General features: G+C 47.2%; 1 protein-coding gene across 42 annotated transcripts in view; it reads left to right on the top strand.

The window, feature by feature from the left end:
- Positions 1–25,154, top strand: part of FBRSL1 (fibrosin like 1) — a 419,446-nt gene that overhangs the window by 167,917 nt on the left and 226,375 nt on the right. For 35 of the 42 annotated variants that reach the window (XM_040648303.2, XM_040648313.2, XM_040648302.2 and 32 more), the window contains 2 exons: positions 3,036–3,137; positions 12,164–12,199. The exons of 2 other annotated variants lie outside the window; for them this stretch is intronic. In XM_040648303.2, the coding sequence (XP_040504237.1) occupies positions 3,036–3,137; positions 12,164–12,199 (138 nt within the window). The remainder of the gene's footprint in view (positions 1–3,035; positions 3,138–12,163; positions 12,200–25,154) is intronic. 5 more of the 42 variants (XM_015275661.4, XM_015275656.4, XM_046901212.1 and 2 more) reach the window with 2 other exon arrangements.

The following is a 25,154-nucleotide window of genomic DNA, read 5'->3' as shown; positions in this document are numbered from 1 at the left end:
ATGGATCGAAGTGTGTTTATTAATAACGAGCGGGGGCAGCGGGCTCCTGATTTGAAAGTAGGTGCGCCAAATAAAAACGCGCTTTCCTCTGACATGGTCAAAGCGTAAGTGAATGGAGAACGGACTGATCTGTTATGGTTAAAAAGCTGGTGCTGAGAGCCAGCGCGGTGATAACGAAAAAGCCCTTTTAGGAATTTGAGACCCCGTTCTGCCCATTCGTATCTCCCCCTGCCCACTCCCCATAAGGAGAACTGGGGAGGGCGCAGGTTTGATGGCAGGAATGAAAAGGCAGCAGCAGTTCAGGAAGCAGAGCTGGACTTTAATGAGAGCTGGAGTTATTACTGGAATGAGTTATGGTGTTTAATCATGCTACATGATGTCCAACAGCGCAAGGTTCATAATTCTTGGCTCCAAATATGGCTGGGGATTGTCCACGAGCACCTGCAGCATGCAAATGGGCTGTGGCCGTGCAGGTCCTCCCAGGCCTTCCCCTCGCTCCTGCCAAGCTGGCCTGCCATGCAGCGCTGCCGCGTTCCCAGCGACGGGTCAGTGCTTTCTGCTGCAAACCAAAGCCGAGCGATGGCAGACAGCTGGAACTGCCCACTCCAGCTTTTCTCTGTACTGCGTTGTCTCCTTCTTGTGTGTACCTCTGGATTATTTGGCTCCTATACTTCAAACATGTGATGATTGCTACCGATGTTGCTGTAATGTCTGCGTGAATTCCCAGCACTGTGTTGCACAGGAAGGTGCAGCATGTTTCTCCTGTGCAGCTGTGGCACTGCTTGCTGGGCTGTGTGCCGTGGGTCTGTGCCTCGCCCCATGGGGTGCTGCAGCAGGGCTGCGCTGCCACCTCCTCACCTCTGCTCCCCAGGCTTGGCAGCTTGCTGCAGTGCAGGGTAAGGAGAAGGAGAAACCTTTTTGGAGGCAGAGCAGCAGCAGGTTTTATTGTAAAGCTCGGTCGGGGGGTGCAGTCAGGAGGAATTTCTGGAGCTCAGACAAAAGCAGCCAGAGAAAATGACTGGAAGTCGAGCAGCCAGCAGTTGGAAAAGAAGCTTCTGAGCGGCTTGCTGTGATACCCCGGGCTGCTGAGAGTGCCCATGAAGCCAATGCATCCACTTAGCAGAACAACTTGTTCTCCTAGCCGGGTCCTGCATGTGGCTCATTAGGGTAATTACTGATGAATTAAGGCAGCTTGGCTCAGCGCTGGGGCTGCGGGTGTGCAGGCTCCCCTGCTGGCAGGCAGCAGGTGTAAATGAACAACATCTGTCAAAAAGGCTGATGACCCTCTTACTTCACAGCAGCAAACTGGGGACAGAGGTAGTGCAGCAAGTTTAATAATTGATATTTACTTGGAAAGGTTAATGGCAGCAGTGATGCTTCTAATTTGCTTGCCTGCGCAAGACCTTGTCGGGTCAAATTGTCTCAATTTGTTACCTTGTGTGTAGGTGTAGTTCTCCTTTAATGAAATCTGGAGAAAAGAAGCAGGTGGTGTTGGGAGCATAGGGACGGACTGAAGTCTGGGAACAGGTTGGGCAAGTCTGAGCTAACTTTGAACAGCTGACAGCTTAGTCCCTTTGAATAACCCCGTAGTGAGCGCTGGCGCTTAGGAAGGTTAAAGGATTTGGAATGAAGTAATTTATTTCTCCTTTAAGTTGCAGCTGTCCAGTTGTTTATGTCAAAAGCACAGTAATGGTCGCAGGCTTTGGTGTGTTGTTAGATGAGAGCAGTCCGGTTACAGATTGGAAAGCCAGGGAATTCAGCAGGTATTTCCCTACCGCATTTAGGGAGAGTGTAGTTCTTTCCTGTAATAGTTTCCATTTCAGGAGAAACAAATGTGCTTGTTGTGTCTGGATATGATGAAATTGGAAGGCTAGAGTCTTCAAATCCAAGAGCTGCAGAAGAAGTGGAGGATGAGTGGGAGCCAGGAGAGCTGTGCTTTGAGCGAGTGTACGACCAGGGGCTGAGGAGAGCTGTAGTGCCAGCAGCTTGAAAGGCAGCGATTAATTGGGTATTGCCCTTTACCCGATGGGCTTGGCATGAATCCTAGCCAAGATAATGTGATAACTGAAATCAGAATTGCTTAATGAAGACCTAAAAGAGAATAAAATAAGTGAATGCGAATCATTTTAGGTATTTTGAAAAAAAAATCTTTTCAAATGTACTTATTTTATGTGGGAAGAAAATTGTAATTAATGGTAGGCACAGCATTGATGTAATACGGTTAGATTTCAGAGCTTGACCATATTTATTAAGGAAATACAACAGGGCAGGTTCAACGTGATGAGTTTCAAGTGGTCGATTCCCTGCCTTATTACTGGATGCAAATGCAGAGTTGCCACTGGTGGGAGAGCTTCTAGGAGATCCCAGCAGGGTTTGCCTCTCCTTGTTATGTCAGATGTACAGTCCCTCTTGGTAAAGGTTGGGGTGTGGTGGGGTTCACCACCAAAAGCTTTCTACTTAGGGGGGCTGTAGGCTGCAGTGAAATAGGACAGAGAGAAACAGGGGGATTTTATTGCCATTAGAAGTACCAATTTGTACAGCCGACATTTTAAATAGTGTAATTTAAATTGAACCAAACTGATATGAATAGAACCTATTAACAAATTAAACACTTCTTTCCACCCAATATTTCACAAGGGAATTAACAGAATAATTTGTTAGTAAATGAGCCCAGGAAGGAAGCTGTGAATGACATATCTATCCTATCCTCCTGCCCAGCAGCGCGCTTTGCAGATGGCAGTGGGAAGTTAGGTGACGTCCCACACTGCCGCCTCTCACTTAGCAGGTGATGTGCAAACAGAAACAAACTTCAGGAGGGACAGTTTGGTGGTCAGAGGACCTGCCCTGTTGGTAGGAGTTATCCACGGGCACGAATGGTGAAGCCCAACTTTGGAGGTCCCCCGTGAGCTGGGAGGCGTCCCCTCCGCGGTGCCACGGGCTTAGGAGTGACACGGTGTGAAGCGCTGTCGGTGACCTCGGGAACAGGTGGCAGTGCTTGAAAATCTCCTTTTTCCCCCTCCTTCTTCTCCCTCTAGATGAAGGTCCCCACAAGCAGAAGTGGCAGAAATAGCGAGGAGGACAGCATCAGGGAGGCCACAAGCTCTCAGCGGAGCAGCTCCAGGGACCGCCTCAGTGATGTAAGTACCGTTCAGGAGAAAGCACCGCTTGGCTGCAGCAATTCCCGCTGCTGACACGGCTTTTCATAAATCTTGCTGAACAAATGTTGGCATCCAGAGGTCACTGTGTAATAACTTTTTTTTTATGTCATGATTGAGTGTTATGGCATAAGTGGTTGAGCTGCCTCGCAAACACTATAATCACGGTGCAAATAATATGATAAGCGAAAGATCAGAGATGGGAAAACAAAATGGAATTGTTATTCCTCGGGGAAAAGCGGCTTGATGTTTTGTAGTGTTTTCTCCACGAAGTTGTGTTAAGAAGCTTTTTACAGTATTTTTGGTTGTAGCTCCTGCGCATAATTGCGTAGTTTGGGTGCGAAGTCAGTTCGTCTGATTTTACGCCTCCCGCCTCCGAGATATGGGAGGTTTGGGGGGAGAGCTGTCATTCTCTCAGGAAATTTGATGGTACGTTGAGTGAAATGTTATGATAAAACAAAAGCAAACGGTGCCTTCGTGTGTAAACACACAAATGGGCTTTTGAGTCACCGAGAAATCAATGGCAGTGCTGGGATAATTTTATATGAAGGCTTTTTGTGTTAGCAATTAGCATTTCGCCTTCATTAAAACATGATTTTTTACTAATTAGGACCTTTCCCGTTAGGAGAGATTTAAATGAAGAACAATAATCAAACGCTGGCACGAGCATGTCTGAAATATTAAATTTGCCATTTCAATGGCAAGCCACAGAAATCCCAGAGCGAGTGGTTTTCATGTTGAGTTCTATTAATGTAAAATATGCTTCATAACTAAAACCTGTCACAGAAAACGGCTCACACCAGCTAAATTCAATTGGACAGTTAATTTAGCTTTAAAATTGAAAACACTACCTCCGCTTCAGGATGCAAAAGGAAGGGGGGGGAAGCCTTTGATAAGTGTAATGTATTTGCTATTAAGGCTTTCAGAGCCCATTCTATAGGAGGAGAAGGGAGAAAAAGAGGGGAAAATGGCTCCCACAAATGTGTTTAAAAGCTGAAAGTATTTATTAAAAATGTCAGCAGAAAAGTGCTTTTGGCAGATTAAAGCGGGATTCAGCTTGACAGCTCTGACAGGGAAATGTGACGGGGGAAAATTCTCTCTACATGTTTGGAGTGCGAATGGGGACTGTAAACAGCCCCCGCAGCGGGAGGAGGAGCGGCGTAGCCCCGTCCTGGGAGCTGCGCCCAGCAGTGCCAACCCCTTCTCTTGGGGGCGGGCGGGGGGCCCTGGGGCACGTCACCCCCTGAGGGGCACCTCCAGCGGGGCTGGTAGACAGCAGCGATCCCCATTGTGTACATACGTCTACGTCGATGCGATCCCCTCCTTCCCCTCCCCGTGGCCGCTCTTGACAGGTGTGTGAACGCAGCGCCTGGCAGCACAGCGACATGGGGGCGTGGGAGAGGAATAAGGCAGGCAGACCCCGCCATTAGCGCAGGTCAAAGTGTTAAGCGGTCTTGGAGCCTCTCCTTGTTAAGCCAACACACTTGCAGTTCTTTCTCCTCTTTTCCCTTTGCCCCCAGAGTTACGGGCAGTGCCTGTAGGAATGGAGCGTGAGCGCCTAATTCCCTCCAAACCTTCAAAGGCAGCTAATCAGCCAGTGAAATTCAGTGGGAAATAGGCTCTCTTTTTCTTCTCGGTCAATGGGGATGTCTGGGCAGTGCCTGGAGGCCGGGCACGCTTCTGAGCTTTGCTGGAGTCGCTCTCGTGACCCGACGACCCATTGCAAATGAGAATTTTTCAAATTAGTAATTAAACAGTTTGAAAAGTAAGGTTCATGAATCACAGAATGCTCTTTGTTCATTACGCGACGAGTGCAATTTAGCTTTAATTACGTACAACGCTTCCTTGCGTACCAGTAAATGTTCTGTAGTCTATTTAGCGACTGTCAGAAAGTCTCAGAAGGTCCCGCGGGCGCAGTCGGGCAGTTTTCCCCCTGTGTGTGCCAGGGAGCAAAGCTGCAGGTTGTTGTTGCGAGGGGGCAGGGAAGGGCGAGCAGAGGATGCTGCGCTGCAGAGGTTCAGTTTGCACAGGATCTGTACTGTGACCCCAGTCCTCGTGCTGCTCTGAAGCTGTGTATCCCGGCACGTGGCTTCTGTGAGTGCTGGGCAGCTGAAGTGGTGCAAGGCCTTCTGCATGGCACTGGGTATGGGGAGGCTGCCAGGCAGGAGGGCTGTGCAGGGAAGGCAGGGCGGTACTCCTTGTGGTTCGGGGTTACGCATGGAGCTCTTAGGATGCGGTTGCACTGGAGTGGCTGCGCTCCTTGCAGATGGATGTGCTGTGCCAGGAGGCACCTGGGCTCTTTATTGCTCTTCACCGAGTGGCTCTCCTGCTGTTCCTTGGTGCATTTGGCTTTGAGGACTGGTTTTCGTGCTGCCTTTCCCTCCCATCCCTGTCCCCATTAACTTGGGCAAACGATGTGGTAAATGAGGAGGGAGGCAGCGGGTTTGGCTGCTGCATGGCAGCACGCAGCAGGTGTGGTGGGAAATGTGTGTCTGAAAGTGCCAGTTAGTGTCCTCAGCACTGCCACCTTCAGAGCATGGGAGTCTTCCCTGCGCCGCACTGTGGGCTCCATTGGGAAGGTGCTGTTATGAACAGCTTCAGCTCCTCCGTGTGATTTGTTTCTTGAGGTGACTTGTTCAATGGGATGCCAGTAAGTTGTTCTTTATTTACATTAATGCATGTCATTAGTCTCTAATGGACCGTGAAGTCAAGAGGTGGCCTGGTCTGTCCTGAAGTAATTGCACTCTAAAGAAAACCGAAGCCAATGATTGATTGTGCCTTGCACACACGGGCACGCACACAGCGCCGTCAGCCACAGAATGAGAGCGCTCTGCTGCTGCTTTGACACAATGCAACTTCCACGAGGAGACAGCACTGCAACTTCAGAGCAAAACAGCAATTGTGCTCCGCAGTCCCTTCTTTCCAGACATTACGCCGAGTGCCATTTATTATGGGTCACTGGGAAAAAATGCTTATTATCATCTGGTGAAGTCATCTTTGGCTGCAGAGGTGTGATTTGTTGGGGCTGATCTCGTCCCTGGGATGATGAAACTTCTAAGCAGGATAGCAGACAAGTTTTAACCCAGGTCTGCACAGCTGAGATAGTGGCGGGGGGGACAGGCGGTGGGAATTTGCCACTTGTCTACGTTCCCAGTGTTGATGTAAAATTCCCTTAAAACCTATTACTAAGCTGCCATCCCTGTTACACGTGTTCTCTGAGTCCTCTACAACAGCACAGAGTCAACAGCCCTTTTCCAAAATGGGATTTTCCTCTGCTGTCTTTCATAGTGCAGTAATTGGAAGTTACCGGAGAATTAAGAGCCAGATAAGCCATACTGCTATTTTGTTGTGTTGACCCAAGTAAAAGTGGAAGGCTTGGGCATTTTGTTTTGGCTTTCCCCGTGTTCCATAATTGTCCTAGTCTTTTCTGATGTCCTGAGCAGTCCAAAAATCCACACAGAGCCTTGTATAATGGCTTTAAAAAAAAAGGGTTTTATCTTTTTCTTGACCCATCAGCTTAAGAACTGCCTGCTTTTTAATGGATTTTCTCCCTCACTAAATTGAATGGATCGTCCCTCATTATCATTTAAATAGAAGCCTCACTCCCTGTGAACATGGAAAATTTGAATGTGGTAGTAGAGCTGTGATAATTTGAAATATTCGGAAGGTGGGGGCGAGGGGGGGGAGCAGGCGGCAGAGTGCAGAATTGCTGAATATAATTGTCATGGATTCTCAATTTTGTTGCCACAAGATGGGAAAATAGACTAATAATTGTCTTCCAACCCTAGTAGAATAGTTGCCCTAGTTAGCTGAAGCTAACACTCTAATTGTCATGGGGGCACAGAGATGAATGAGGATGTATGCAGGGCACAGCCAGGGCTAAATTGAGTGATATACTAAGGCAAAGAGCAAATTGGCAATTATTGGCCCAGCTGAAAAGGTTGGCAGGTGTGCTGCTTTCTCACGAGCCCTTAGGGGGAAATTGGAAATATAAAATATCGACCGTAAATACTCGCTGATTAGGAAATATGTTGCAAGAGGTGCTGGCCACTTAAGAGTCAAAACTCTCCTTTTCAAGGGATTGACTTCAGCTGAACAAAAAAAGGAGACAAAAAAAAAAAAAGCAAGCCCTGCTACTAAGTTGTTCAGAGCTTTTCCTCTCATCTCCCATCCCCCAGGCTATCTGTTCAGATTTTCCATCATCCTATCTTTGTATGTTTGTTTGTTTTTCTTTAAATGTATTAACAGACGGCAGTCTTTTAGGAAATTGAGAGATTTTCCTCTCTCTGAATGTTCTTTGATAAGTGCTTAGCATATTGTATAGACTAGATATAAAATCCTCTCTCTGGTAGATGAATACAAAATAATTTCTGTGATTTCTAATTCAAACAGTTCGCTGTGATCTGCTTTTCTTTGTGTGCCATCAGTCACTATCTCCCCCTTCCCTCCTACTTTCTGTACCATGCTTCCCCTCCCGGAGCAATGGGATTAAAGCAGCGGCAGGGCACAAAGCTGCGGGTCCGTTACGTGCGCCTAAGGCTGAAGTACCTTGCCAGAAGCATGATCAAAAGATCTGCTCAAGTGAGAACCGTACCACAGTGGCACCGCAGGTCCACATCTATCCTCTTTACAAACGGTGAGATGCGTGGGATGCCTGGCCTCAGCTCTAGGCAGGGTGCGGCGGGACGGAAGAGCTCGGTGTGATTCAGACCAGGGAAAGCTGAGCACAGGGATGCTGCAGAGGGTGGTACCCTGATGGAGCTCTTTGGAAGGCCTGGAAGGGTGATATGTTGTAGAATCGCAGAGTATCTCAAGTTGGAAGGGATCTGTAAGGGTTGAATGCAACTCATGGCTCTGCACAGAAGTACCCAAGAATCAAACCACAGTACTGAGAGTGTTCTCCAGGCTCTTCTTGAGCTTGGGCAGCTCAGGGCTGCACCACTGCTCTGGGGAGCCTGTGCCAGTGCCCAGCCACCCTGTGGTGAAGAACCTTTTCCAGATATCTAGCCTTACCCTCTCTTATCACAGCTGTATGCCGTTCCCTCAGGTCCTATCACTGTCACAAGAGAAAAGAGACCTTCCCCTGGCATGACTTAAGGCTGATACCTCTTGTACTGTCACTGTTATGTGGGGAAGGTGGCTGACCCCCACCTCGCTACAACCTCCTTTTGGAGGAGAGCGCAATTAAGCTCTCCTTTGAGCCTCCTCTTTACCATACTAAGCAATCCCAGTTCCCTCAGCCCCACTCTTCATAAGACCAACTGTGCTGTTGGTGATTGCCCAGCTCTAGTTGTCCAGATCTCTCCCCAAGGCTTCTCCACTCTTGGTGGAGTCAGCAGCTCCTCTCAATTGCGTATCGTCAGCAAACTCGCTCAAAACACCTTGTGGTCCTACATCCAAGTCATTTATGAGAACATTAAGGAGAACTGGCCTTAGAATGGAGCCTGGAGATCCCCACTAGTGAACTGTCATCTGCAAACTTTAGGAAATGATGGACAGTGGCTGCCCCTGCACGTACCATGCTAGAATCTGATCCCTGGTTAGAAAAGTAGAGTAAGTGATGAAGAGCTTGGTGAAGTGAAGTAAAGGCAGCAAGAGGATAGCTTTAAGACTCCCCATCAAACCGTGAGTCTTGATTTGTTTTGCATCATAAGAGCAGGGGAAGGCCATGCATACAAGGGAAATAACAATTCCCATCAATTTAGTAGACTACCTTGGAAAAACTTGCTGAAGGTTACTGGTGAGGTTTTGTCTTGATTTTCTCTGCTAGATTGCAATTGTGGTATTTATAATGAACGAAGAAGAGACCTCTAAAACAAAAGTGCAGCACATCTCCAACTCTGAAGGATGTTGGTGTGGGAATAGTTGAGTTTTTCAACAGTAGGATTTTGTCTTTGCTGCCAGAAAGGTGTATTTTTTTTTACAACCAATGTAATTAACAGGAGAGCTATCCCAGAGTAGAAATAATTCACTCCGTGACATAACTGAAATGTCTCGTCTGTGCTGTCTGGTTTTGTTTTTAACCTTGGGCTTAAACAGAACTAAAAATCTTTAACTGCAAAAGAGCACATCATCTGCAAAATGTTATAAGCCATTTGTCTTTATGCTTAAATGCCACCTGGCACTGTAGTTCCACTTACACATCATTAAATGCACAGGCCGGCCTCATTTTGCCCCTAATTAGTACCAGGCTCCCATGGAAGCCCCAGGTATTCCGGGCAGTGCAGAGAGAGGCACGAGGGCCACCAGTGCTGGCATGGCAGCGGCCGTACGAGGCTGCAGCTGCAGGCTGCCCAGCAACTGCTCCTGCCAGACAGGTCTGCGTTCACCACCATGGGTTTCTCCCAGCTTGGGCAGAGTTCAAGTGAAACTTCCACGAAGATTTCTTACATTTGCAGCCACTATTGATCATTTTTTTCCCTCTTATTTGATGTGGATATTGAGACATATGGGTTGAACTGTGTTTATATCAACCCCCAAAGATATTCTCTTCAGGAACATCCGCCACAGTTGCATGCAAACTGTTCTGCTCTGGCACTCATAGCTGGTGTTCGTTGGGGCCTTCAGAGCTTCTCCATGTGGCACTTTGGTATGGATCCTCCAAAAGAGCCCCCAGCGTTCCCAGCTAACCAAGAAAGCAACAGCGGTTTGTTAGATGTGCAGAAAAACGCATGCAAACAGCTCTAATTGCTGGAAAGAATCTTACAAGTTGAATCCAAAGTATTCACCAGCTTCTAACTTTATATGCATAATAAAAATTCTGAGGGAGGGAAGAAAAAAAAAACCCAACTTTTTCCCCCTGATTTCCAGGAAATGTAATGTTAAAACTTGCAAGGGAGAAAGCAGTCCATAGATGTGAGAAATGCCAGCGTAAATTGCCATTCTGTTCTAATTATTTCTGATGTAACACTTTATTCAGCAATTGTTTATTCTTTTCTGCTGGGTGGTTTTAAATCATTGGCCTGCAGATTCCTGGGGCTCTCGGGCAGCCTGGGATGCCGGGCTGTTATCTCAGCAAGGCGGCCCTGCGGTTCGCCTGCCTGGGTCTGCCGGCCGGGGCTCTGCTCCATGCCTGGAAAGTATGCGGGGAGTCCACAGGTCACTGGGATTGAAAAGAACCGTGTTACAGCGAGGCTGCTCGGAGGGGCTGTCTCCCTAGGGAGAAGCTTTGAATGAAACCTCCTGTTTCTGGTTTGGATTATTATTTCCAATTTGTTAGACTCTGTTGGTCTGTTAAAAGCGAGCCGAGTGAGGGGCAGAGGAGGAAGCGCCGCCCGTCCTGCTTTCCGCCTCCCACCTCTCCCGTCTGTGTGCTCGGGGTGGGTGGTGGAGCAGCCATCGAGCCGGGCAGGATGGGGTTGTGTTCAGCTGCCCTGCCTGCTTCTGGAGCTGCAGGATATTGTTATCAACCTCCTTGCTATGCAAAACTGAATTCCGTGAGCGTTTGGGTTTTTTTTTTTTTTAATGTATTTAGGAGGAGTGATCGGATCCTTTTAGCTTCTCAAGAAGAAAGTGTTGCTTCCCTTCATTTCATCAATGTGTAGCAGTTTCTGGGCAGTTTAGATGGAAGAGGTTTTATAAATACCACTGTAGCTTTTTACGGCTTGAAGGCAGAGGCCAAATCCATATGTGATGCACAAAAGGCCAAAGGTTTGCCCCCATAAAGGATCTGTTACTGGCATCTTGAAGCTGCCCTTTTCCCACAGAGCAGACATCTCTGGAGACCTGTGTGCCAGGCAGGGCTCTGAGAAGGCAGCGCGGAGGGTCCTGTTGTACAGCTGGGGAGGTGCAGGTGTTTGCAGTAGCCCACGGTCAGTTTGCATCAGTCTTTCTGGGGGTGCTGTGCTGTTTTGGTTGTTGAGTACCACGGTAACGTGTGGTGCTGCTGCAGGAAGAGAGGCAATCTTTGAGGTCCGTGTGCAGTGCGTCAGTGTTCTTGTTCAGGCTTTGGTACCCGCTGCAATATCAGTCTTGGAAACGGGACTGCTAAGACTCCCTGAATCTTGTTTAAGAAAGTCACGTAGCAAAGGCATCGTGATATAAATCACTCTCGGAAATGGGCCTGCAGAGTGCTTGCTGGGTCATGTGCTGCTGCTCCCTCCGTGTCACATGCCGCGCTGTTCCAGGCTCTGTTTTAATTTCCAAAAAGAAGGCACAGAGCAGCAGCTGCAGATAGAGGTGGAATTTATTTAGCTGCTTCAAGGGGGCCACTGCCAGCTACAAGCAGCAGCTCGGTGGCCTTGGGCTGTGGTGAGGGGAAGGAGAGCCAAGCGGCTGGAGGTGGCATAATAGCAAGGAAAAGCACCAAGTGATTTGGCAGTGTGTGAAAGAGGTAAGGATGTGGTAGAGAAAGGAGCAGGAGGAGCTGGAATGAAAAGCAGAAGTAAACAATATAATTTAACTTATTCAAAAGGGACAGAATGCTTATTAAAGCTCTGAAAGATGATAAATTAGTGCTTCGGTGCTATTGTTTCAGATAGAGCTGTCATATGGTAATACTGCAGCGATGAAGGCTGCAGGCTCATGAATTCATGGAGGGGAATGGCAGTGGGCTGTGTGGTTGCGTGGCAGAGCTGGAGCTGGTGAGGCAAGATGTGCTGCCTGAGCTGGGGGACATCTGTACGCCCGTGTGCTGCGTGGAAGTGCTCGTTGCCTCCTAAAGAGGGACAGCTTAAACAAATACTCCAGTGCATCCTTGAGTTCCTGTTTCTATGAAGATGTATCCCACGCCAAGAGCCTTTACCTCAGTTAGAAGGTGCTGCTGAAGCACCACTATAGCTTACGAATCCCGTGTCTGAAACAGCTCCAGAGCCCTCCCCTGGCAATGCTCTTTTGCTGTCTCTCCCGTGGCAGCACACAAGATGTCAGGAGAGAATTTGACGCACTCTGCTTGTGAAGTTTTCCCCTACGTAACACTGGGCTGGGGGAGGGAATCACAAAATGATCTGATCTTACATTACACGGAATCTCTTGCATTACTTACTGTGGCATATTGTTTCCTCCCACAGAGTTCTGCTCAATCGCTTTCAGGAAGAGGCTACTCCGTAAGTCATTTTACAGCTAATTCTTTCACTTCTGTTGATGTTGATTGCAGAGGTCTACACCACCTATTGCGTATCCACTGCCATGAAAGAAATACAGAGTATAAGAAGTAGGCTTAGAGAACGGGCCTGTCATGCACCTGGCAAGGGACCAGTCTGACATATGAGAGAGCATGAAGGGTCTGGGGATCCTTGAATTTAATTTTATGCCTCTGGAGAGGGTTCTTTGGTTGTTGGATAGTTCATTTGAGCTGGAGAGTCAGCTCCTGAGAATTGAAAGATGTGTGGAGAGTTTTCAACGTTGGTGGGAGATGCTTCCCTCCTCTCTCCCACTCACCCTCATGTAGGCTGTCATTTTTGCATTAAATACAAGAATCAAAGAGAAAATGATTGTGCTTTAAGAATTGTGTCCTTCACCACTCTGGACAAAAAAAGTCAATACCCTCTTTGTTTACGAGCTCTGAATGACAAGAGAGTATAGCAGAAAAACAAAATCCCTTGTTTTCAGAGGAAGTATTCTGGTCTTCTCACAGGACAGTCCCAGGTACAGGGCTGGTGGTATTGTCATGTGTGTGCAGTGGAACAGTGATGTTGAATTGACCATTTCTGTTCACATGTCCCTTACTTCTATGTGCAATCGCAGTTTACTCGTGTAGAGGTGGTACAGCTCATTGTTTATTTGGGTACCTTTGCTGCTCAGTTGTCCAAAAAAGGCAGGCACATAGATGTTAGTGTATATATTAATGAGAAAATGGGAGAGGGTATGAGTGGCTTAGCAATGTCAATATGAAAATTCCTGGAATCACACTGTGTATGCCTCTCATAACAAACATGTGGTGTGTAGATACCTGTTACGATAAGGGTAACACTGGTGCATGCTATGATATGTGTTATCAGAAATGCGTGATGCAAAGCTAAGCACAACTGAATCACAGATACTTTACAAAATAACATGACTTGGAAAGTCTTAAAGTATTGTGAATTTTTAGACAGTAATGACACACATCTAAGTATCCTTCCATCAAAAGCTTTCCAGCATCCCAGGTGAGTATCAGTGCTGAATTCACTGGGTGATGAGGAACATTTGCTCTGGGACAGGGATTGAAATCTATCCTGGCAGACTGGCTGAGCGTTGCCTTCCCCTCAGATGAACAGCTGGGCTCACCTAAGCTTCTAAAGGCAGATGCTGCATCTTCTGTTTATCTGAAAAATGCCGTGCACGCCTGTGGCACCACATACATAATAATGAGTCATCTTCACAGATTGCAAGGCTGAGGGTACGGCTCGGGAATGAAGCAGTTTCCCACTGGCTGTAATGCCAGTTTCAAAATCTTAATGGAAAAGGCCCAAAGAGTTCTTTTTAGAATCTCTAAGCCTGTAAATCATAGGACCGTTTTCCAGCACTGCTGGATGTTAAGAAATTTACTTTTGTCTCTCAGATGAATGATGTTGAGATGTCTAGCTCCTTCTCTGTGCATGTGTGGGGACAAGTTTCTTTTATTTAGCCAACCCATAACTTGCTAAGGGAGGCAGGAGCTTTCCGCATGCCAAGGCAGTGTTTTGAGATTGTGAGCTGCGTGAGCCGGGGTTGCTTTTCCTTATGGGTTGTCAATTTCCTTATTAAATTGCCTTCTGCCTCACCACGTACCAGCTGCTGAGGATGGCCATTTCCCTTAAGACTCCAGTGCTGCTCTAAATTGATTTAGCATAAGGCAGAGCCTATGGCTTCCAGCCCTGCCAGACCTCGCTGGCCCAAATCCGCTCTGGAAGCGGATCCTCCCAGGTGGCAGAGAGGTGTTCAAACCGGGACTTGAACACTGACCCCAACACAGGGGTTGTCCATAGTATCGGCAACAGCTTTCTTATTCTCATGAAAGCAGCTGCCTGCAAAGCTCAGAGTCCGTGGTTTGGCTCTGCCCCTGTTGGCAGCAGATAGGTTGTTTGCCAGCTGTGGGGAAAGCACATTCCTGGTGGTGCTAAGTGGGGAGCACATGCCTGCTGGTACTGCTGGTGTCATTGGAGACCGCCACTGGTGACATGAGGAGATACGCTGTCACTCCGTGAAGTGCTGGTACTGCTTCCCTAAGCAGCTGTGTGAGCACCACAAACTATTTTGTGTGCATTCCTTTTTTAATGAACTTGTTTCAAATCCACTCACTTTGCCATTTGCTCCCCTAACCTTGCAGACCAGTTTGTTATCAGAAGCAGTGGTAGAAATGTTAAGGAGATACACTTTTGCAGAAAGAGTACTTAGAGCCTGCAGTAGTCACCTCGTATGAGAAGTTTCAGCCGTCCAGCTGGGGGGTTCTGGGCAGCCCAGGAGAGCATGCTTAGCACAGGTCTGAAATTTGGGTCTTACCAAAGTCAGTCAACAAAAGCCCCGGTTACCTTCAGCTGCACCTAGGTTTCATTTCTGCACTTGGAGCCACAAAAGTATGTGGCACATAGTTTCTCAATCTGTCTGAAGATGTCGCAGGCAAAACTTCTTATAAAGCTATTTCCCAAAATACAGTTTAGAATGATGTGTAGTTCTGTGTAAATAACACAAGACATGTCAATGTCTGTACTGTTCCTGCAAGCTCCTTATCTCATCAGCAGCATGTGTTTCATATGTGCTTCCGCTGTGCTGAGAAATAGAATACCAATTTGTTTATGGAGGTTCATATCTTATTCCCTTTATGACTTGATGGTTACATGTATGTACATGCACTTCCTGCACACACAGATGAGATATGTGATTTGAGTCAGGGAGGTCTGTCTGTCCTCTTGAGCAGCCAGAACGGGTTTTCATTCTGGTAACAGTATGAGAGGCCTGTCTACCCAAAAATGCACTGATTTGTTTGAAACTAAGTGTAGGGGTAGAGATTGGCGGCATTGCTGAGGTTGGACCATCTATCAAATTTAGTCCTGATACCAAAGTCAATTTAGGATCTGAAATGCTTAGAAAGTAGCTACAGTGAACGTGAGATCGGCCCATGCAGTTTGCTGCTCATGGCTGCAGTGTCGCCGCTGTTTGCAGCTGAGCTCATCACACGCAGCCAAGCTGCAGGTGAACTTGACTAACTTTAACAGAGTACAGTAAAGGGTGGAAGTGGGAGTTCGTAGTAGATTAAAAAAATAAACAAAAAACCTTTTCCAAAATAATGATGTAGTTTATTTATAAAGCATCTGTGCGGCTGTCCCTCTTCTGGAATGGAAAGGAATAAAATGCAGGAGCGAATAGCCGAGTGAGCTTGAAAACATATGGCGGATGGACAGCCAGTGAACCAACCTGTGCTCCTCAGAGCAGAAGTGCAGGAGGACGAGGCAGCTTTGTTTGGTGTATTTGTTCTTGGAAGATTTTTTTTAAACAAAACCAGAACATACACTTGGCAACAGCAGCAGCTGATTTTTATTCTGAACTTCTGCAAAATATCAAAGTCTTTGCAGCCTACTCACATCCCTGGCAGCTCATCACATTCTGTTGATTTTACATCTTCCTTGTTGAGCACCGGAAACCGGTGTCTCACATAGCTCAGCCTGCAGCTCGTGGATGTGAGGAGCCATACAAAGAACCCAGGAGGGTCGGCTCAGCGCTGCCCCACAGCCCGCTGCCTTTCTGCAGGGTGATGCAGGCCGTGCAAAAAGCACAGAGATCCTCGTGTCCAAAGCCACCTTCGTGACCGGCATCCTGAGAAAGATGTTGGTCCACATTAAGACCAACAGCATCATTGCACTGAAGCATATATTGCTCCTGCTTGGGAGCTCTTGTGGCTGCAGCTCGTGGGTGTGGAGGTGTGCTCAGTGACCAGAGCCAAACTCACCTTGTAACTAATGGGCTTCCTCCACTTGCTGATCTGTCACGCTGATGAAAAATCTCCCCTTGTAGGTAGGTAAAATTTTGTAGCTGGGCTGGAAGAATCATTGCTCTTTCGGACCTTTGATAAATTAGCATTTTCCCATGCCAAAAATCAATATTGGAAACAGGGCTCTTGTTATGAATCTAAAACTCCTTGAGCTGGAGCCAAAGTTAAACGATCAAAAAAGTGAATTTAGTCTGCGCTTCCTACAATGGTGTGCCTGTGGATTGGCAAAATGAGCAAGACTTTCTGGACAAGATTTACGAATAAGGGACCAATCATTCTAAAATAAGTATCAGTCTTGTTTTGCTGTGATGCCGAGTGTAAAAGAGGGACTGTAATTGTCTTCATTTTCTGGGCAAGAAGAAGAATGGCAGGTAGGTTCCCTTCGGGTGGAGCAACGCTCTGTCTTAGAAGACAGATACTCAGAAAGAGGAAAGAAAAGAGAGCGTGATGAAGTGGTGTGTGGTCTTGTATGAGCAATAACAATGCAGGGAATGAAAAAAGGTAGAAAAATGAGAATACATTATAGAAATGTGAAGACTTTTTAAAGGGCTTCTCTCTGTAAGACAGCTGGAATATTTGAGAACCAAGAACAGAACTGTGGGTGTCAATCCAAAGCAGTTAACTTCTGCTGTTGTATATGTGTGTGTTCCGAAGCAGCCTCACTTCACAAGAGCCGTCCCCAGGTTTGGATTCCCATGGACAGGCGGTGTTTCCTGGGTGAGCAGCCCACGATAGTTTGCTCTGAGAGCTGCGTTAGGCAGGGCCAGGCTGCTGTGAGCCCACTGAGCTCAGCCAGCCCCTGCGCCTGGCTGTAACCCGTGAGCTCAGTGCTGTTGAGTAATTAGAGCATACATTATTCCAGATTTGTGCGGGCTCTTGAGGGTTTTTGAAACGTCCTGTGAAAAGCGTAAGCAGAAGTACGAACACAAACCAGCTACGTACTTCAGCTTTACAAATACTGAAGCCCACGAACATCCTTACAACACATTTCCTTTAGAAGTTCCCTTTTCGAAAATCTGTTTCTTCTTAGATGACTTCTGCTTTTAATTAGGATGAAAAGTCCCATAAATTTTCACTCATCTCCTCGGCCATAAATAAGCACAAAGGGCCCTTTCTGGCAGTGTTTCAGTCCGCCTGGACCAGTGGCACTGGGCTGCCCCAGAGGCTCCTGCGCGGCTTTGTTCCTGCGGCAGCTCAGGCTGCTGCCTGCTCCTTTCCATGCGGCCCCAGCACAGGGCGGCTGCAGCCAGCTGGTGCTGTGAGCCCCTGGAGGGAGGGGGCAGATGACTTCTGTGTGAGTTTTGCCCGTGTTTTTAATCTCCCTGCCATCACCCCCAGCTTGGCTGGGAGTGCTGGGGGGATCAGATCTCTAATCTGTCCAGAAAGATGCTGTTATACAAACTCATCCCCTGAAATTCCCTGTGCTACTCAGCTTTTGGGGCAGGATAACCTTGCTGTCAGTGGCCTTACACACTGAAATGAAGAGCTGTCCTAAATCCATCTTGAATTCACCAGTCCGGAAAGGATTGCATCTTACTGAAGAGGAAAGGCAAAGGAGTTGGAGAGTATCTGGTCTTTATTTCTGGACCTTTTTGATTAGGACTGACCTGAGGCAGTTCTGTCATATATATGCTATAGCTTTCCTTGCATAACAGGGCAGAGTATTTGCTCACCTGTCTCAGTGGTTTTCACATCACTATGTCTTCTGCTAGCTCCCTTTCCTTGCAAGCCCATGCCTTGTTCTCCATTTCTCTCCATTCCGTCTACCAAAACCAACAGAAAGACAATGCAAACAGACAACTGATCGGGGCCAGGGCGGCTCGCCTGGTGAGCACAATGAGCAGGGGTAAGTGCAGGGCCTCTGCGGGGATTTGGGTTTCATTTCTAATTCTCTGTTAGTCTCATGCAGTGGGAATCGGCAGTGCTGGGGCGCTGTGCCTGGAGAAGGGGCTGACGGAGCCAACTGCTGAGGGCTGCAGGGTTTGCTGTGTTTGCTGGGGTTTGCTGTGCTGTGTGGCTGTAGGTTCCTCAGAGGAAATTCACGTGGTGGGGGAGTTCACGCTTTCTTGTTTTATCTCGTATCTCAATATGCCCTTGCTGAAACCTACACCCAAAACCACGACGTGTAAGGGGAGCAGCAGAGGAAATAACAGTGGCATTAACTCATAATGCTATTGTAGAAAGGAGACGAATGACACGTTTTGGTGACCTTAGCAGCAGGTGAACAAGAGAGAACAAGGAAAAGAGATGGAGTGAATTAACTTTGTGGATGCTATTGGCATTAGAGAACGCTGCCATTTTATTGCACTGTACAATGTAAAATATTTAATTGCACTGTTCTGCAGAGTAACATTTTGTCCTTGTGCTCTGGAACTGATTTTTATTATGTCCCAAAATGGTTTTCCCTGTGTTGAATTGCTTGGAAATAAACAGACCTTCAGAAGGTGAGTTATTTGGACTGATGGTAAAGCGACGTGCGTATCGCTGGGTTACGGAGGGTTTCCTGTAGGTTAGTGGCCTTTACTCAATTGAATCACATCTCTGTCTCCTTTCTTAAACTGTGATTCACTATCAAGGGCTAGAGTCAAATCCTCATTGTCTTAACAGAAAACATAGATGCAACTGTAATTTAGCAAAACAGATACAATCCTAAGTGAGATCTCACACCACAGAAAGGCTCTGGTAACTTACTGAGGTGTGGTGGCTCTGCTGCAAAAACTGCAAATGGGAGAAAATCTGTTGTGTGCTGCAGGTTGAGGTTTCTCTTTCTCACTTGGTGTTTCAGCCTGGCTGCAGTGTAGCAGGCTGCTAAGATGCAAACATACTGAAGGGTTGCTGGGCACTGTCACAGTTTTGACTTGCTATCTCCTTAGCATTTCAGCATCGCTGTTCCTTCTTGGGTCTGACCCCGGTCACCATGACTTGCTGGGTGGCATTTTAGAAAGTGAAATAACGGCCAGGTGCCCTTTCTCCTTCTTATGGCAAGTAAGTCTATGGAAGTGTAGCAGTCCTGCTTACATGATGCAAAAGGACCAATGGCAAGAAAGCCAGGGAATGCAGCACAAGGGAGACAGTGTAAAGGAATCCACAGTGTGCAACCTGTGTGTGAGAGATGAGTTGCAAAGGGATGGGAGGCCTTTCAGTGCTGTTTGGCAGCCAGCAAGGCCAGGTGCTAGATTAACACCAGACTATTTGTTTGCGTTTAAAAAAAAAAGGAGGCAGTGGTGTGATTCAAAAGTTCAGTCGTTGCTGTACCCAAAAGTTGGTCGTTGTCCATCTTGCTTTAAAACATGTTGGTTGATGGGCTTAGTGCTATAAGAGAAATGTTTAACTTCCAGCTGAAAATACCCGATGTTCAGCTTAGCTCCCAGTGACTGCAGATGGTCTTTCATTTTTCAGCTCATCACAGGTCAGGGACTCAAAGGCACTGAGGCCGAGTAAAACTGTTTGTCGCTCTGCTTTGGTTCTGTGTGAATTGTCTGCCTCTGTGGCACTTTGTTTCATGGCTTTTTTAAAGTTTGCTTTACTACACTGTTCTTGGAACAGACACAAGAACCAAAGATACTTTTTAATTAGCCCTGTGGCCCATCCGGGGTGTATGTGCTAACATCTTGGCTGTACAGTGTATTCCCAATGAAAGGAACAGTTTGCCATAGAGTCTGGTAACCCCGAGGTCAGTTTTGAGCTGAAAATTGCTTTTGATTATGGTGTTAGTATATAGCTCAAAAAAATAAAATCAAAAATCTAGAGAGAAGCCATGGTCCTTACAGTGATGTTAAGTTGCACATTCGAGAAATATCACATGTAGATTTTAAGGGAATTAATGGTTTTATTTATAGATTTTTTTCTAGATACGGTCCTATACCACTACTTGTGAGTATTCCAAGTTTTGCAGCCGGAATGGTGGGAAGTTGGTATCCTGTGCCCTGTCTGCAGCGCGCTGCACTGGAGCGCAGGCTGGCTGGTCCCTGCAGTGCAGCTGCAGGCGGTGTGCCCAGTATGGGTGCTGTGCCTGGCACAGCCCGTGTGCCCCAGTGCTGCTGGCTGGGCAATGGGCAGTCCTGGGGAGCTGTCTGAGTAACTCTCCATGTGTGTTCTGCAGAAGGCCGTGCTGGCCGTCTCCCAGAGGCACGTTAGGACTGTGTAGCCGTTCAGGGTTTGCCAACCTGAGTTTTTCTTTTTGTTTTAAACCGGTACTTTACTATGGTAAGTTTGCTTCAGAGGCTGTCGGGTGTGGTTCTTAGGTTTTCTGGGCACTTAACTTCAGGGCAGTTCCTGCTAGCCTTGAAACGGGCTGCTCAAGCTGAGATTTTGGGCCCTGTTTAGCAATCAGAGCACTGCAGGTGGCACAGCATGTGCTTTTAGTTCACGCATCATCATACTGAGAGCAGTCAGTAATTACCAAGGGGAGAAAATGGTAACGCTGAGGAAGATAAAGCATGCATCATGTTTGATGATGGCTGATGAACTGGTGCTGTCAGCTTCAGTGGTTAAAACTCCGAAAGTGAACGGGTGAGTCACCAAAGCCACGTGCCCTCTTTTTGTGTCCTGGTTAAGAACACCAGGTTAAGTCAGTGGGAGAGATTTCCTGCTGCCATCAGTAGGTGAGGACTGACCGGGACTGACCCGCAGAGGCTGGGCAGCAGCACAAGCAGCTGAGAAGTTAAATGCAGAGGGTTATTCTTATTGCCACGAGCCAAAGATTCAGAACTTGTTCTCAGAAATCATTCATGTTTGCAAGGCTCTTCTCTGTAAGCGTTTTTCATAGCAAAATACAAGCAGATGTTGGCACAAGCATGATTATAAGGCTCATGATCAAAGTTAAATCAAACCTTCTCTTCCAGTTTGCAAAACAAATTTTCCCCACAGTGTTCACACTGTTCTTCCAAAGCTGCTTAATAGCATCTACGCCAAGTAGCAGGCTGGTTTAAAAGGAAAAGAGCTTGAAGCATGAAGATTAGGGTATGACAGCGAAGAAGCTCGAGGCCAATAAGTACTGTGTAACTGGCAGGCATCAAGCTGTGATGGGTGGAGGGCGGTCACAGATTTGTTTTAAGCGTCTTTCCCTCCCACTAAGGACTTGCTGTTCTCTAAGAGCCCTGATTCAGATCATTTCTAGGGAGCCAAGGGAGAGGGCGGGAGAGAGTAATAAATGGTCCCTTGAAAACAAGAGTCAGTAATACGTGCCACATAGCCTATGTAAGTGCAGGCAGTTTCCCGCTGAAGGTTCACTTCTGAGAGCTTGTGAGAGCACTCGAACAGGAAGCTGCAGCTTCACCAAACGGTTTCGATATCAGTGTGTTATCTGTGGTCATTCCCCTCCGCAGCTTGCGGCGAGCTTCTGGTTAGCAGAGAAAGACACTTCGAGCTGAGCTGGCATCAGTTCCCACCTACTTAATCATGTACGCTGCGAGCTGTGCGGTTAGCTTGAGTCCCCGGCTTGTCTTGTGGATTGCCAGTGACAGGAAGGTGGAGATGCATTGAGTGGTTCAGACAGGAATAGCTTGGTTATCTGATGGTCACCCCAGAGACTGATAAAATTCGGTGAGCTCTTTTCTGAGAAGACATCAAAAAAGCAGAAACTGTTGTCTGTAACCACCTGAAGAGTTTATAACGTCAAGGGAAATTTTTCTTATCTTAAAAGACTCAAAACTGTTAACCCGTCTTAACCACTGCAGACCACAGCCGTGCCTTAGGCTCGGTGTGTGCGATGGAGCGGCAGAGACCATCATGTGCAAGGGCTGTAAAGGTGTGCTGGGGAAGTGCTGTCGACCACATCTTCAGAAAGTACTTTGGCACTTCACATTGGAGGTGAACAACTTGAAGCAGACGAGAGGAGCCGGTCTTTTCTGAGGGATGGTGCTCCATGTTTGCAGGCAGCGCAGTCTCCCTGAGGCTGTCAGTTGCCTGGAGTTTGGCACGGAGTGATGAGTCACCCTTCAAAGCACAGCCTGCCTGATGAGCCTGAAGCCAAAGAGATAGTGGCGGTGCCATGGGCTTGCAAAGGTTAGAGCAGGGGTACTTGTCATGTTCTCAGGACCACTTAGGGCACCTGGCTTATTTTCCAGGTATATTTGCTGAGCAAACAGCAGGATTATAATGGACAAGATTTAGAGAGAGACCTTGGGCAAGCAAGGTTTTAAATTAGTACTTCAGAGGTGGCAGGATGGGCAAGAGCCTCAGCGCCTGAGATCCTCATTGTTCAAATGGAGCGCAGTAGTCATTGCCACTGCACAAGGAGATGAACAGATAGGAAGTGTTCGACTCGGTTTTGCTCAGTGTTTGAAATAAAGAGGGCATGTTTATGAGGACGTGTCTGCATCCGAGGTAGGAGATGCTTTTGTCTGCGTGTGCTGTGCAGCTCGGTCCTTCACTGACAACCATAACAATCAGTGCGTTTTGACTCAAAGCTATTTCCTTTCCTGATGCAGATTGTCTGGTATGCATAACGTGTTAATTTAACAAAGCAGTTCTTTTGATACAGCTTTAATTTTTTAACAACAGCTCGGAGGCAGTGATGTACAGATTATATATTGTCAGTTTCCCAATTAAAGTTTTACAGGAAAATACTCTGGTTTTGCTTTAAGCCTGTATTGAATTCTTCCTTCTGGCACTTGTGCAAATGAAAACTGTGCTGTTGCAAAGCATCCATTTGAAACCTTGAAATATTTATTGCAGCTGCATTGAATACTGAAGCAGAATTCTTCCTGTAGGCTTGTTGATGTCTGTCATACGCATATATTTTGTAATTAAATGCCTGGAAGTGTGTGTGTGTGCGTGTGTGTGGTTGGTTTCTGGTGGTTTAGGGTTTTTTGCAGGTTTTGTTGTTGCTGAGCTGTTTTTCCCGGGAGATGATTTTAGCACATCCCTTTCAAGAGTTCCTGTGAAATCTTAGCCAAGGCAAGACCACATCTTTGAAGTACAACGTAATAAAAATGAGGCTCCTTTTAATTGCTGTGCAGAACACTGAGGAGGTGGCTCAACTGCTGCCCTTCCTCGAATGCCAGGCCTTGGGAGGGTCACCCCTGCGGCATCACACGCCTGTTTGGAGGATGTGGGATGGAGAGCACCCAAAGGGACCAGGAGGAAATATTTTGCTCTTAAAACATTACCCATGGACTGGACAATTGCAGCCATGTGCAGTTTTTAATTTTATATTCTTTCACCCTCTTCTTCCCAGCCCTCTGTCTTAGATAAGACCGAAGCAGTGGCTTTTCATGTTTCCATTACCTGGAAGCAACAGGGTCTGACTGTATCCAAAACAGTCTCCTAGTCCAGGAAAGCCTACAGCCCAGAGTGGGGGGGGGATGTGATTGTGTGCAGTCTGAGCTGGAATTCAAAGCGATGTAGGGCTGATATTAGGGAGCACGAGGAGCCCACGGCTCCAGCACCAACAGAGTGCACCACTGGCAAGCTGTGGGGTGAGTGCCACATGGCATGTCCCCTGTGCCCCAGTGTCAGGTGCCCTGGTGGCACAGGTAAGGCGCCGGCCTTGACACGCTCCCACCAGCGGCATGCCCCAGCTCAGAGGAGTATTGCCCACCTGAACGGTGAGTGTTGACTGGAGGAATTGAACTGGAGTGTCAGCTCACTTAGATCAACCTGCAGCGGCATTATCCATTGCCTGGATTTGCAAGGAAGCATGCTAGCACGATGAGATTTGCAGCAGCATCTCAATCTAACCATGAGCAGGATTCTGAAAGGGGGAAGGGGCAGCTGCTTTTCTGGATAGCGAGCGTGACCCCTGGTGTGCAGTGAGCCAGCAGTCCGCAGCAGGGCTTCAGAGTGCGCTGCCAGTCAGAGTGCTGTGTGCTGCAAAGGTGCCAGGGGAGCCACCTGCCCGCCTTGGAACCAGTGCTGCACTTTCGTGTGGTTTGCACGGCCCTTGTTTTCTGTCTTTGTTTTTATTTCCAACCGATCTCTTTGGATGAATCCTACTGCTAGATAATTACAACTTTTATATTCACATCTTTTCCTCCAGCTTGGCTGCATTATTTTTGGACAGCTATTTAAGACTTTATTATTTTTTAAAACATATTGTGTCTTTATTTGCATATTTGTATTTCAGAACAAACAAACAATGATATGTTTCACAGTGCATCTTTGTTCAAGTGTTTTTCTTAGCAAATAGAACTTTTTCAGGCATGCCAGAATCAGCTTCATTATATAAATCCTATTTATGGCTCCCATTTAGAGCAGGGAGGGGAGGAAATTAAAGGGACTGTTGCCACAAACACTCTTTCTGGGGCTATATGAGGAGGTATTACAGCAGGTCTGTAGGGGAGTGGACTTTCTCTCTGTCTGTTTTGTCAGCATTTCTTCTTAAGTTCTGCATGTTGTTTCCTTTGTTGGACTCTGGAGCAGAGGCTGAGGACTTGATCAGAGGGGCAGAAGGCCTGGAGAGCCGGGCTGCGTCTGCTGGATGAGGGGCACCGTGTAGAAACCCCTAGCAGGCACTAAGCAAGATGTGGACAGGCTTCTCCCATTGCTGCAGTACGATGGGCTCGTGATACATAAATGAAAAGAATAGATATTTATGTGGGAAATAAAAGCCAAGGCATTCGTTATCAAAACCAAAAGAAATTGATTCTACAGCAGAATTTTATCCCAGTGACTTTGTTTGTATAATGGGCAGTAATTGATGTGAAGTTAATGGTTTTATCTGAGGGATGCTGGTGCAGGCTGGCAATTAGCACTCTGCACTGCTGATTGGCGGCACTGTGCTTGGCACACAGGGCACAAGTCTGGGCAGCAGAGCCTGGCGGGCCCCACTTCATCCGCAGATTGGGTGGGTTTTAAAGTATCGTGGAGGAAGGCAGAACACAAATCTGGGGATTTTGGAAAGGGCTTCTATTGATTTCCTCAGCTGAATGATGGCCTCTGAGCTGTTGGGTTGGCAGGATTGATGTGGTAGCTGCCTTTCAGAAATAAATGCTAAAATCTGGTGAAAAGAAAGGAAATGGGTTCCTCAAAAGCTTCCAGCAATACTGCTATTCTGAACAGCAGTGGAAGTTGTGTGGGGCAATGTAGTGTTAAAAGAAGTCTCAGTGTTTGCGCATGCAAATGAACTTCAGTCCAGTCTGGTGTTTGGGAAGGAGGGCTTGGGCATGATT

Source organism: Gallus gallus, chromosome 15, assembly GCF_016699485.2.
Source record: "Gallus gallus isolate bGalGal1 chromosome 15, bGalGal1.mat.broiler.GRCg7b, whole genome shotgun sequence".
Classification (NCBI taxonomy): domain Eukaryota; kingdom Metazoa; phylum Chordata; class Aves; order Galliformes; family Phasianidae; genus Gallus; species Gallus gallus.
Note: the sequence above shows the minus strand (reverse complement) of the source record. Positions and strands in the feature narration are given on the sequence as shown.